Source organism: Pocillopora verrucosa, chromosome 11 (genome assembly GCF_036669915.1).
Source record: "Pocillopora verrucosa isolate sample1 chromosome 11, ASM3666991v2, whole genome shotgun sequence".
Classification (NCBI taxonomy): Eukaryota; Metazoa; Cnidaria; class Anthozoa; order Scleractinia; family Pocilloporidae; genus Pocillopora; species Pocillopora verrucosa.
Window position 1 is genome coordinate 15,015,274 of NC_089322.1, and position 14,500 is coordinate 15,029,773.

The 14,500-nt window shown below is 37.5% G+C and overlaps 1 protein-coding gene across 7 annotated transcripts; it reads right to left on the reverse strand.

Annotated features, from left to right (window-relative positions):
- Window positions 1–323: 323 nt before the first annotated feature.
- On the reverse strand, window positions 324–13,800 carry LOC131789912 (ETS-related transcription factor Elf-1). Of its 7 annotated transcripts, XM_066174139.1 has the most exons (6): window positions 6,031–6,090; window positions 5,867–5,918; window positions 3,411–3,902; window positions 2,907–2,999; window positions 2,085–2,201; window positions 324–1,288 (listed from the first exon to the last, which is right to left on the reverse strand). In XM_066174139.1, exons 3-6 carry the CDS (start codon window positions 3,862–3,864, stop codon window positions 963–965), a joined length of 990 nt encoding a protein of 329 aa, XP_066030236.1. In that variant the 5' UTR covers window positions 3,865–3,902; window positions 5,867–5,918; window positions 6,031–6,090; the 3' UTR covers window positions 324–962. The 7 variants fall into 7 exon arrangements, with proteins under 7 accessions (XP_066030236.1, XP_066030238.1, XP_058963082.2 ...); XM_066174141.1 differs by lacking the exons at window positions 5,867–5,918; window positions 6,031–6,090 and adding an exon at window positions 13,640–13,800 and having other exon boundaries at window positions 2,085–2,198; XM_059107099.2 differs by lacking the exons at window positions 5,867–5,918; window positions 6,031–6,090 and adding an exon at window positions 13,640–13,800.
- Between the last annotated feature and the right edge of the window lie 700 nt (window positions 13,801–14,500).

A 14,500-nucleotide genomic window follows, 5' to 3' on the forward strand; every position in this document is an offset into this window, starting at 1 on the left:
AATCATTTTTTCTTTTGGAATACCTTATTATAACAACCCCGATTTATTTGAAATATTCCCGAATACGGTTACAATTTCAGATACTAGGAAGGATGGGGGGCTTGCATGTGCTCAATCATTTTTAAAGGAATATACATCGCACTTTTGAGTGCGTTAAAAAAAATGCGGCTTAAAGTTTTTCAGGCTCGTGGCTCACAATCAGACGAATTTTCTCCATCTTTGACGATCTATTCTCAATTCATCTTTCACCCCCAAAATCTCAGTAAATAATTCTCCCTTGTACCTGCGATACAATTCTTATGATGTTAGTTAAGAGATATTGCGATTGGATCAACTGATAACCTCCTAATTAATATTTTGTTTTCTATTCCCAACACTTGCCTGATCAGAAAGTCTCGATCAATACACGATTGACTACCCTTACTTTTATTTCGTGAGGCAAACAATTAAACTTTCAATCATCGAGATATTATGCTATGGCCAGTCATGGGAGTTAAACGGAAAACCAGAAAAAAGTTATTAAAATCTTTAGAAAACGTCATGCTTTGCTGTTTTTCCTATTAGAAGATTTTCTGGGGGATTGTGGAATTCCATGATCTATTCCTTCCCATTAAGTGTAGAATTGTAACATGACAAAACCATCAATCCGTCCATCCATCAATCAACCCATCAATCAATCAATCAATCAATCAATTAACCATCCAATCAGTATTGCATCATGTAACCTTCATTCAGTCAGTTAATTATCAATCTCAATCAATCAATCTTTGAAACAATCAACTTGTTACTTTTCGTCTCCCTCTTGCATTTTAAAAAAGCAAAAAATCGACGTGAAACTCCCATCCACGTACGACAAGATTAGCCAATAAGATGCAATCGTTACCAAAATTCGCGTAATTCGAGTTAAAAAATGATCACATGATTAACAAACCGTGATCAAAGTCTCTAACCCCCGCAGAGGCTTACATTGTTTCGTTGACAATCGGTGAAGAAGATTCCTCAGTGCTTGGTCTTCTGTTCTTCATAACAACCTCTCCAAACCTGTAGATAAGCTTCTGTCCCTCTTCGTGAAACATAATTCGTCGGTCGTAGTAATATCGTAAAGCCCGACTCAGCTTTTCGTAAGTCATATTACGTTTGTTCTTTCGTTGGCCCCAGAGTTTTGCAGCCAATTTGGAGTCGACGAATTTAAAAGTTCCCTCTTCCTTTGAGACCCAACTCACACAGTTTTCTTCACCTTTATCAAGAAGCTCTTCAAGAAACTTCCACAGGACAACTGTTTTCCGAACTAAAAATGAAAAAATAAAAAAAAAAAAAGGAAAGGAAGGTTTCATCATTTGAAAAAAACTTAATGCTGAAGTTAGTTAGACGAATTCAGGCTCGTAGAAGCATTTTCCTTTATTTTGACCAGCCGTTGCGACTATTTTGCCTCTGGTGTAGGGACACTCATTTGGGAAGCGCTCTTGTGACTTATGTTTGAAGCCTGCGTTATGTTTTAAGTTTTTCATCCCATCAAAAACTAACTCGAGAACCTTTCTGAACTAAAACGGTTTCCATTTAATCATAGAGCTACGGACATAGAGCTACGGATTTGGAAATTACCGAGAAAGAGTTGCCTTCTTGTGAATTTATAGGCCCCCCAATGGTTGGAGGAAGGAGGACGCTAGTGGAGGCGGATTTTCTTTACCTGTCGTCGTTTTTGGATGTTGCCAACCAAATCAGAAGATTTCATCGTATTCCAGGACCGAGATGTGTCTGTAATTTTTTCTCTTAAACACGAAGGTGGTTTAAAATGCTGGGGTGTCACAAACTGAATGCAACCTCAGTTGAGCACAACATGTTAGTGGTTTTGATTTATGCAAACACGAAAACAGGATGGCCTGTGCTTTAATTTTCAAGAACATTATCTGAGCGTGTCCCTTCCCCGAACATTTTTACTAACTGGTACCGATGATAATACATATCCACCATTTATCAAATTTATTGGTTTGTAAGCTATCTCTGGATGACTTGCGAGTTTTCTGAGCATCATCATAAGAATATAAAAAATACATCTGGGTTTAGGTTGATGTGAACTTATATACCTGTGGGTCGGCATTGTTTGTTGGATGAACCTCCAATGATATTGCGAAGAGCGTACCGGGTATGGCAGCGACGAGCTGGACGGTCATCTTCTCCGTTATCTTCTTCTTCCTCTTCTTCTAAAAGATAAGGTAATGAATAGTCAAGGACTTGAGCGAATGAAAATACAAATAATGATAACGACGAAAGAACTACCAGTGATCATGTAACGATAACGGTTATGGTAGCGTAAACGACGAGATGAGAAAGACAACCAAAAGCAATGACAAATGATGAATATATCATTGGTAATGGCAATAGCAATAACAATGGCAGTGGCAACCGAAGTGGGTATTGCAATGCCAATGAAAATGGCAGCAGCAGCCGCAGTGGGAAGTGGCAGTGGAAGTGACAATGACAGTAGTACTGGTAGTGGCAGTGGAAGTGACAGTGATAGTGATAGTGGCTAGTGGCAATGAAAATGGCAATGGGAACTATCGCAATGGCAGCTGCAATGGTAGCTTTAATGGCAATGGCAATGTCGATAGCGATGGCTGTGGCATTGGCAATGGTAATAACAATAATAATAGGAAATTTGGAGTGGCAAAGGCATTGCCAAAGGCGAAGACAATTGCAATGCCTTTGGCTTATGGAATTGGATTAGCTATGCAGTTTCCAATATCCAGTGATAATGACCACAGCAGGGACAATTGTAACGGAATTGGCAATGAAAATTATTATAATAGTCGTTTGTTTTTAAACTTGGGATGGGCATGCTGCTTTTGGAGAGACTGAGTATGGGAAGAAAAACGAATGCCCTGCCTTTTTTTTAGCTTTTTACTTACCAGTTTTTATTTCAGGCTTTTGATCGACTTTTGGAAGAAGATTTTTCTTATGTTCCAACTCGTTGTTTTCCTTCCTCTCACTTACTGTCGAATCTGAAAAAACCAGACAAAGTAGCGCTCTAAGTGACAAAGATGTTTCATTACCTCGATGAACGGAAACATATCTGTTTTGGTTATATGAACTACAGCATATACTGTGCGCTTTGAAAAAAGTGATCTATGCCTGCGAGGCCTGACAGGGCACGGTCCAGTTTTGCCTTTTATTTATCAAATCCGACAAGTAGTTATTTCTTCCTTTCCTCTTTGTCCATTTATTCGAAAATTCGAAATTTCATCCACCATCGAGCATCGAGAAGACACTCTCTAGCGAATGACTTTTTCAATTCTATTTCCTGGATAGTTAATTGAACTTGTTAAGAGTACTTACGACTTGCTCAATTCTAAGGGTTAAAGGATTTAACATAGTCATAGCAAAAATTTTTTTCTTAGAACCATCTGACAAACCTCTGGGTTCTCCATGTTGAATCTCCATGGGAGGTGTTGGCTCTCTCTCTTTGCTATTAAAATTTCCTTCATTCAAAATATTTAGGTCATGAGATGGCATTTGCTGTGGTTGACTGACTATTGCTTGAATCGCAGGGGAAAATTTTTGTACGAAATCCGGCTCAGGTTCTGGTGTAGGAGGCGTTTGGAAAGTATTCACTCCAACTTGCGCACCGAGATCTGTCTGCGGGTTATATAATGAATCAACAAGGCTGCCATTTTCGTCCGGTATATCAGACAAAATGGACAAATCCAAGGGACCAGTGGGAAATTCTTCTTCAAAATTTAAAGGATAAGGACTCACTAGGCTCCACAAGTGCTGTAAGTCATTATCGAGGATATCACTTGGTACAGGGCAGATGGACAGATTTTCATGTGCATGATGTACAGGAGGGAAAGTTGCCATGGTAGCCATTGAAGAATACGAAGAAGCAGAAGTGTGACCTCAAAAGACTAGAATCGAATAAAGACAACGTTTGGTAAACATGATCACTGAAACCATTGGTAAACAGGGATGGTAGCTGTTTGTCTGTAGCTCTTAGAAAAAAATGTGACACTCGTAAGGGTTCATGCAAAAGGTTGCCACGGTAACGCCAAATTGCATTATAAACGGATCAAGAGGACGATAGGACTTTCTGCTTTAGTATTATAGTAGTTGTGGGTGGGAGCGCAGTTTCAAAAAAACTGCGCTCCAACCACCCAGCTACTATTCTACTGGGAGACGATGTAATCATGTCATGCCGACACAAAATGCGCTCATAAAGTTGTTTAAATATATTGAGGAAACATGTTCGATGTGACCATGTCACCCCAACACAAAATGCGCCAATAATATGTAAGAATTCCGAGAAATGTTTTCATAGTATGGTTATCGAATATTAAAAAAAATATTTTCTCGGAATTCTTTCCCTTTCGTTATACTATAGCCATTTTTTGAGCACGTTTCGTGTTGGCGTGACATGGTTACATCGAACGTCTCCCAGTAGAATAGTGGTTTGTGGTTGGCGCGCAGCTTTTTTGAAACTGCGCTCCCACCCCCAACTACTATACTTGCTTTTTTCCAGCTTGGAGGAAATTGGCTGAAAATTACTCATCAATTAATCTTCCTAGTACTGTTTCGTCAACCTCCATCTATGCAGAATTACGGTATTCGTCAAATGATCGATGGAAGGCTGAATAGGATAATATTTACAATTTTCGTGCCCTAGAAAACTATTCGATGTTTATGATAAATTTGAGAAAAATAATTGACGCCGTCTTCATCTTTCGGTAACCAAGGCATTTTGTATCGCCGAATGTTTTATCTTCCGCGTTCACGAAACGTTTTCACGTCATCAGTTGTTCCTGTTCCAATATTTCAGAATAACTAAATAACATCAAAATCAGGAAGCGAACTTTTCATTCTTAAAAGGCTGTTTCAGCACTATGGTTGAAAATAGCAGAGCTATTTGATGTGGGTAGTCATCTCTGTCTTTATTGTCCAAATTCATTTCATGCATCTTAAATCCATTGACGTTGCAAACCGATAAAAAATTCGAAAGAGCATCAAAACTTGACCGCGTTGTCGACTTTCGATAATTGGTTGATTGATTGACTACTTCAAAGCATCTTACATTTTCCCTTCTTTATCGGTAAAATTTGCGTGAAACCTTTCATGATATCACCGAGTAAACGTGCTTGTGCGAGAAAGAGAAATTATAGTCCCGATGTTGTTGAAACTATTGTCTTATCAGCCAATTACTCACATTCACGGTTCATGCCTCGAAATTTAAAGGACCTTTCAAGTTTGAAATTTTTAATTACTTATTGCGTTCTTCGCCATCTTAGGACTACCCCCGTTTTTCTCTTGACTTAAGTTTACCGCTTTGGTTTTTATCTGTAAAACACCACTCTGGTGTATCCCTCTAAGTAAATGTAACACTCTATGACGTTAACATTGCCCAAAAATATAATAACTCATACCTGACTTAGCAAACGCCCACCATGAAGAATAAAACAGAGCAGATGAAACTTATCGCTTTCGCAACGAGACGCTTTTGATAAGTTCGTCTCAATTTCATAACATCATGTAAGGATTTTCTGACACAAGTCTCTCTGATGCCAGTCAAACAACGTAGTAATATCAAACGCTCTCTAACTAGAAGCCGTCAATATCTCCGTGTAGAGGTATTTAAGCAATTAAACCAAAACCAAAAAGTAACAATAAACTCTTTACAGTTTAAGTTTTTCTGTGCATAATAAAGCTATTTAGGTTTTCATTATGAAACCAAGAGATGAAGCCTGGATGAAGCACACTTTTCACAGGAATGTTTTTGAATGGATTTCATGGCGGTATTTTTTTCTTTAGATTGTGCTAAAAGTTGGCCAATGAATGAGATGAATGAGTTAATAGAAGGAATCATACATATTTTACTTACTAGATGTCTCCTGACGAGTCAAACAAATTTATGCAGTTATTTCGAGATCCTTCCGAGAAGATTCGAAAAAAGAGAGCGTAACATAAACATAACTTGCATTTGAGTCACAGTGTCAGTTATAAAGCCATAGTAATAAGATCGAAACTTTTTTTGACAGAACGTACCTAGACTTCAGCCTGATAATAAACTGTTTCATCCAATAGCTGATTATTGAAAAATGAGCCGTAGGTTATAATTACAATAGATTTATTTTTAAGATGTTGTTCCACTTGGGCGCTTCAGAAGCACGAAGTTCCTGTTTACCGAGAAAGGGAAAATCCCTCTGGGCTGAAAGCAGCCTTTAAGATTCGAATCACAATGGTTGACGTGTGATTTTAAGCCCGATCCTTAATGAAGAATCGAAACCCCTTGCTAATTAATATCATGTTCGATAGTCTGCAGTAGATGATATGTTACAGTGAGAACAGGACTAATTTTCATAAAATTTATTTTGGAAACGGAACTACGGTTCTCAGAACATAGTCAAAGCGGTAAATATACTTTGGCTAACATACAAACATGTTGGATTCGTTTGGGGAAATTGCCAAGACATCACCCAAGCTAGTTTCGAAACTGCTTGGATGTTTACGAGCATAATCTCAAAGTGACGTGCATTTTCTCAACAGTGCATTTATTTCTGTGAACGATTCTTCGTTAATGAATGAACGTCACATTGTATGAAAAGACGCATACTCCATGAAAGTCAAAGTTGAAACTTGCCTGGACAAGCTACTGTGTTGATTCCGACGGTGAAAAACATTTCTAATTGGTTACGAACCAGACAACAATATCTTTTTCTCAGTAGTTAACCTTAATCTTGCTTCGTAAGTCATTTTTATCGTCTACTGTGGCTATATCCTACTTCCGCGTACAAATTTCGGTATCATGCGCTCCGTCATTTTATTCCATCGAAAACATACCAATCAATCAAAATATTTCTGTGGTTAAAATACCTATTCTATGATCCATGATCCATAATCCATGATCCATGATGTCTTCAAGAAACAACCCGATCATTTTTGCGGTTCGAATGCACTTTAATTAAAATGGTAGCGTAAAATACCTCTACCAATAATCATTAAAATTGGTGAAATTGTTTTTATTGAAGGCTGTCGGTATGTCTTGTGTCTGGCACGAGCCCAAGGTTGGTTGAAAGTCTAGTTTTATAGTTTTCGAATTCAGACGAATTTTTAAAGAAACGGTTCTATTTCGGACATGGAAATGACCACAATTCACTTGTTTTTACTATTATTGTCATATAATTATTTTGAGTCATCTGGGTCAGCAATGTGCATTCACTCTGCGAGACGAAATTGGAATTTGAACATGGTCGGTCATCGATTAGTTCGCTCTCTGCTTGTAAACGCCATTAAGAGGTTTGTAGGTAGTGAAACTTGCCACAATTCCCCTAAAAGCTTTCAGATACTTCTTCGACATAGAACTACATGTTATACGTCGGAATTCTACGAACCTGAAGCTTCATGGCATATCTTACTCCAACGTCTGGAGCTAAAAAAAAAGATGCTTGTCAATCATGTAAAATCATACAGCTGAGCAGTAACTTCATGCAAAAGTTTCACTTTCACTGGCAGCTGTTCAAGGTGATTCTAGTTAACTTTTAAGCCAATAAAAGAAAACCTTACAAGTGATAGCTTATTCTTAATTGACTTACTTTTAATTTTGTATTCGAGCGAAAGCTACTGAGCAGTTTTCTACCGTCTGGCACTGTTTACCATCCTGTCAAGGAGCTCGATCGAGGTTCTAACTCGTCTGAGGCTGTGAAGACACCCTCGTGTGTCAGCATCGATATGGAAGCTACTGAATAATACTTCCCTGTGGTAATGTTAATGATGCTCGGTATGGTAATTTTCATGTGAATTTCTAGATAAAACTTTAGGATTTGACCAACTTCAACAAAAGCTATGGAAATTTAAGGTCTCTCATGCAGAGCTTGGGGTGTGGACGGTGACTAGAATTTTAGAGTCTACATACGATCCTCGTGTTTGACAAACGAAACGACCTGAGTGTGAAAAATCAGATGAGAGCTGCTGAGCTAGCGCTGCTCGAAGGGAAACTTGAAGGGGAATGAGATACAGAAGCTGGACATGGGAGCAGCTTGACCGACAGAATACAGACGGGAAAACGATAGAAATCGATTGCGTTCCACTGTGGTTGAGGACTTGTGGGCGTAGACGCAAGAGCAAGACTAAGTAACTAACTACTGAGCACTTCTTTCATATGGAACTGTCTTGCTACGTTTTTCAAATTGAATTTTTTGTATCCATCTGCGGATAACACCACGCACCTCTTGCAAAGAGTAGGGAACGCAGTTTTTGGTGTTGAGGTCTGGCCTTCATTCCGAAAGTGGGGGCACTCGCAAAACGTCCTTCAAAAATTGTAAACTGCTTGATGTAGTCCGGCCAAAGTTCCCCCGAAAAGTGCTTTAATTTATCTCAGAATACCTTCTTAGCAGGAGAGTTTCTTTAAACTATCGCACTGTACTGTGGGGTAGCGTGTGACCACTCGAATGAAAGCTTGTGGGCAGAACTTTTATACAGTATTCGGTTTCCCAGAGAATACCGGATACCGTATTTCAAAGCTAGTCCAAGAATGAAGCTTAGATCATGTCTGGGTCTAAAGTAATTCATAGGCGTAATCCTTCATCAAACGAAAACAATAGAAACTATGCCAATGGACTTCTGAAAAATATAATCTTTGTTCTCAATTTACATTGATTCTTTGTTGACCAGTCTAAAATTCCAACAACCTGATATTACTAAAATCCCTTTAAATTTGTCTTCACGTTTAATTGTTAAAGCTAATAGCCTTACTCAATTTTGGAAAATTGAGGGCTCTGCTCTACAGCATAGATAACTGGTTTGCAATAGTGCGCTCAAATCTGTTTCATCTTGTGCATTAAATGCAGACGCACAGTCTAATAAAATTCCGATGGTTTGAGCATGAATAATGGAATGTGTTTCAGCGATGCGATTGCACATTTTAATCTTAATTTTTCTTTTAAAACAATTATTTGAGGATATAATATTGTTTAATACTAGGTATTTTGTATTTTTGCTGTTTTTAGGCTTAGCAGAAATGAAATACAAAGTCACAAATTATGGAAACTTACGCGTTTTTGTGGAAGCGGGGTTTAGACTGCTGAAAATCCGAACGCAAAACCGGAAGTTTACAGCTAACTACGAACGATCATTGCAATAGACCGAAATCAATGTCAGATTCTTTTCTTCTTGCAACCCATAAGGATAGCAATAAAATCTAGTAATTATAAGCTGTAGTATTGAGTTTGAATAGCAATTATTTATATCTAATTCAAAAGACAATAACAGATTACCCAAAATAGTCAAAAGTGTTATATGTAAATTGATTCCATTGCTGCACGTCGTTGCCAGTTCGGATGCATTTTGAAAAGGAAAAAAGGTAGCAGTTCTGTAAATGCACACAGAAATGATAACATTTTATTTGTTGAAGGAATTCCCTGAGAAAGTCAGAACTCGGTGGAAGAAAGTATCAGCGAATTCTTTGATCGAAAAGATCGCTGTCAGTGATGTCACCAGTCTCATGCTCCCACGACCTTATTAAATATTGTTCCTGATCACACCTAGTAATTACACGGAGACCATTGACGTAATGTTGAGTTTGTCTTTCCCTCTTCACTTTCGACCGGTCTTTCAACGAGTAACATAATTTTTGTTATGCGAAGAAACAATCAGAATATAATTTACGGGTGGTCGCAGGACGCAATTAAACTTGGTTAGGATTTGCGGCTTTCGCTTTAGGAACACGTATAGGCCTGTCCGATGACCCCTCAGGCAACGAAAACTTTAAAACTCCGCAGAGAGGTTGATATTGCAAACCTGTAAAACAGTTACATTGATAGAAAAAACCTTAAAATTAAGTTAGAACTCAATGCGATCAGTCGAGATATCGCTGAGATCATTAATTGAACTTCGCTCGATCCTTGAAAACTATTACGTGTAATAACAAAGTTAAATGCACTACAGGTTACAATACATTGCATGTAGAGCCATCAACCGGGTGAAATTATCTAACTGCACATACTTCTAGTACGCAAAGTTGCTTACCTACACCGGCTGCGAAATTCTGCACCACTTACTTTTTGTAATCGCCGGGATAAAATAACTTCGGCTTACGGTCGTCACTCGATTCTCGACGGTAATTCCGAAATAATTTCAACCAGTTGAGTCTATCGCTGTCTTCTTGAATTCCAAGAAAAGTTAAATCTGAGAAATTTAGATGTAAACCCTTTGCTAACCGAAATAAACGGTAGAAAAGCGGTTATTGGGAAGAAATACGTTGCATAGCGCAGCCGACTGTCTGCACAGACCTCCGTCACGCATGTATGACATGTAATTTTTTTAGGGTCAAATTGAAGGTTGTATAATTTCTCTAATTTATTTATGTTTAAACTTTGATGTAAATGCCTCATCAGGTTAATTAACTTGACTAAAAATTATACCGCTATCTGACAAAAGTTTGAACGGGCTTCAGAAAGATATAATAGAGAAAGACAAACAGTATTAAATGTGGAATTCATATAACATTTAGCATTCTTGTTTGTATTATTTTGTATTAAGCGCTTGGGAAAGTTTAAGCTCTGTGAAAAGTAAAGTTTACAGACTTCTGTTGTCTCTTAATCACGATAGACAGCTGAGAGCATTTGCATTTAAACTTAAACATATTCATTTAGTGTCGTGGGAAAGGTGCAAAAAAAAACCCAGTGGACTGAAGGTTTCGATTAAGATATTATACAATCTGACCTTCTTTGAGATTCACTTAGTCGAGAATTTTAAATCTGGTATTGCTTTCCTTTGATTGACAAGTTCACTTTCTTCCGGTTTTTAAAGATGATGTCGTCTTTTTAAAAATAGCCAAAAAAACATGCGTTTTTTAATGTCAAGTCACAAGGTTGCATTCCGAGTGAGATCATAGTGGATGCATCAGCCTTTCAGCAATGTGTAAGCGCTCCGCATGACTTCCTCGCAACATGACAGTAAGTGGTTTTAAACGCAACGCAACAGAACATATGCCAAGACCCTTTTAACTGATTTATCTTTCGTCTGAAATAGGTTGGGAGCACATTAGCAACTGGCAATTGGTATCGAAACAAATGAAGTCTTTCGCGTGCAGGTTTAGCTCCATTGAAAGCAAATTCTTTAGCTTTGTGGTTGTCCTGAGGTTAACTTGAATGACCTCGTTTCAGTTGATAATCAGAACAAAAGTCCCTTAATTCAATAGACTTATGAAGTGTAACTTCAGTGCAAAGCAAACATTCAGCATAACTTTCGAAGCCAAATGCAATTTTTTACATCCTGTTTAGAATAGACCGAGATTGAAAGCTATTTAAGTGGTCTAAGAATATTAAATACTCTGCCTCGAACACCATACTGGAACTAATGCTGGACATCGTTTAAGCTTGAATGAATTCGGTTGAATTCACCAATCTTTTAGTTTTGAAATAAACGTCCTCGCAATTGCCTGCCACTGAAATTCAACATTTCGCATTCATAGATTAAAATCTCGAGTTATCGCACCCATTTGACGATTGTTATTAGTTGCTGAAGAAGACAAGGTATTTGTGAAATTGTAAGAACTAAGTAAACAGAGCCCTCAAGCGGAGCCTTGAATGACAAATGTAAGTTAATTCCATGTTAGAGAGAGAAATGTTCTTCGATAGAATTCGATTTTGCTTTTCTTAAAGGAACAAAGCTGTAACATTTTCAAATCCCGAGGGTGCAGAATTAATACTGTTTGCCAAAATATTTGTGGCACATCACATTACACAAGACAACTGTCATAAATCTGAAGTATGATTGTTATCCATCTTTGAATGAATTAAAATGCACTTTTAGGAACTCACTTTTAGGAATTAGCTCTTTCACGAAAACAGCGCACGATTTCTTAAAAAAATATAGCGTCGAACCAAAGTTAGTTAAATTTGAACTAGACAGCGAAACTGTTAAAGCTGGTTTCAGACAATTGAAATGATACGTGACCATTTGATTTCAGAAACTTTGATCAGTCTGGATAAATAGCAAGAGATTTTTTACCCTGCTAAGCCGTTGGAAATTCTTTTCAGAGCCATAAAACTCACTCTCTGCATTTCTATAAACCAAAGAGTGATAAAAAAAGAATAGTCGAAGAGAGCTGAGGGCTAAACTGAACAATAATAAAGAAAAATGTTTGTAAAAAATTGTCAGAAATTCAATCAAAAGTGTTTTGGAGCCAATTTTGACCCTGCTGCTCAACCTGGTGATATAATGTTGGCAACTCAAGGATATGAAAAGCAAAGCCAAGCATTAAAAGTTGATAAATTTGAACATATTTGTTCAATATATCATTATCTAATTTTGCATTCTGAAATTTAATTGTTTGAAATTCATTGTTATAATCATAATAGCTCTAATGTTAAAAAGTTCTTCAATCACTTGAATTTTATGAAATGTTTAATAGATATCTATCTATACTTTTTAATCTGTTAATTGCCATCTGAAACGCCGTGCATACCGGACTTTAGAAGATGATGTTTATTATAAATCACGATTAAACCTTCAATGCTACTCAAAATTCTCGGTTATCTTAAAAAAAAAAGATCATACATGCGGCGTAGAATCGGTTTGGCAAAATCTATGTCATGTATTTGCACAAAACTGGAATCTGTTTCCTTTATTCGTGTTGAAACTTGTTCAAAAGAGGCCTGTGCTTGACCTGCACTTGCTAAGAGTAGATCAGTTCGAATCAGGGGTTCTTGTTCCTTCCTGTTACCACGTCACCGTATTCTACAGATCAATCCTACAGCAATGGCACTAAAATCTTAGGCACCAAAGTCAAAGTTTAAAAGGGTTGAAAAACTTTAACTCTAAATTTAAACTGATGTCAGTTATCGTAAACAAATCAAGTGCCTCCTCAAATGGTTTAGCATTTGTGGAGCTCTTTTACTGATGTATGCTCTGTAACGAGGTCTGAATGGCCGGGTTCAATATCTTTGACACAGGATAGATCTCGTGCCAAACGGCAATGTCATTTCAGATCCATGCTCTTATTGGTAAAAAAGTAACCAATGAAAATAGGTTCCGTGGATACTTTGGGCTCTTGCATTTTTGATCGAAGAGAGCGGTCCCTGCAAGCTGTAAAAGAGCTTTTGACCGAATAGACACTCATAATAAATCTTTTTCAATTGAAGCCCAAATCGACTCTGCTATGTCGAATAACTTTACCAGTCAGCTGATTTGGTTCTATTTGAACGTCAAATTAAAAAAAAAACTGGCAGTGCGGATTTATACGATTCAGACAGGTTAAATTGAAGCACAAAGCCTTAAATCGACCCTTGGTAATTTTTTGATTACGAAGACAAACAAACTTAAACCGTTAAGCTACTCTGCAGGAAGTTCATTGCATGAAAAGAGGTGGAAAAGACACGAGAGTTTTTTATTCATAACTTATCTCTACCATGATCTTTTTATAAGAATCTCATCATATGAGCAAGCATTAATGGGTCTGGATAAAAAGCTGTGTTAATAGATTATCGTAGGGCGTGTTTTATTCTCTTTAAGCTCAATAACGGCAAAAGGGATCTTTAACTCAAAGCAAAGTTCACTAAAATCACAGTAAGCCCAAAATGTTCAACGTCTCACATACTTGTTTGCGCGATTAATTAAGCATAACCACAGTTGCATGGATGATATCGAGACTTACCTCGAGCGAATAAAACTAGATAGATCACCACACCACCTGAGCTCTACTACCAGCTGAGACAATGAATGAACGAGCTACCTAACATCCGTCTATTAAGCATGCAAGAGAAAAATGCTAGAAATTTTGGAATAAGCAGTCTTCCAGCGCCCTATTTCCTTTTTTAGCCAATTGTGACAAGAGCGTTTACTTATCTCTCTACTATAGTCACTGCGTGTTCCAACGTATTCCCTTGCGGAAGTTGCTAGGGAAACGAATTTTGTCCCTCAGGCAGCCCCTTTAATTTGCCTCTGTTTAAATTTTTTATCAAATTATGATTATTTCCGCTGATTTCTTGCCACGCGTTTGCTATGACACATTGCACCTTACTTCGTGCGCTTGTATTTGTTGAAGAGATTCTTTTTTTAGAAGTCAGAGCAAAAGAGTATTAAGTTTTTTGAGGTGCATATTACGAATAGAAGAGATGTGTGGGTTAATTAAGCTGTCAAGATAGATTCAATATCAGTAAATAACTTTGGTTAGATCAGATTACACAGTGAAAATGTAAATGTAAATTTAATTTCAAAAAATTCAATACAAGCCCCTTGCTGAGTTATTGAATTTGTAGCAGGTGTTGGAAGTTTACGAATAAGGCTAATGTCTATTTCGTGTGAGCCTATCACATTTGCATGGTTGAATAAGGTTAAAGGGCTTGTTCTGAATATGGCGATAAACATTTTCTTTATATTTCTTCCCAGTGAGGACCAGTCTTCAGTGCCATTCTACAGGGGTAAAAGCAATGTGGACGATAGTAATAACAAACGAATGAGGTTGGCCAAAATCTAGACCTAACGGGACAGATTAGCACTCGTTTATTTAGGTATT

Bases quoted from the DNA above. Each gene is read 5' to 3' on its own strand.
- LOC131789912 (XM_059107099.2), bottom strand. From the start codon at position 3,864: ATGGCTACCATGGCAACTTTCCCTCCTGTACATCATGCACATGAAAAT. The intron at 3,000-3,410 runs GTTTGTCAGATG...TGGTTTTTTCAG, and splicing joins TCAACATGGAGAACCCAGAG to ATTCGACAGTAAGTGAGAGG. The intron at 1,289-2,084 runs GTATATAAGTTC...TTTCATTTTTAG, and splicing joins CAAACAATGCCGACCCACAG to TTCGGAAAACAGTTGTCCTG.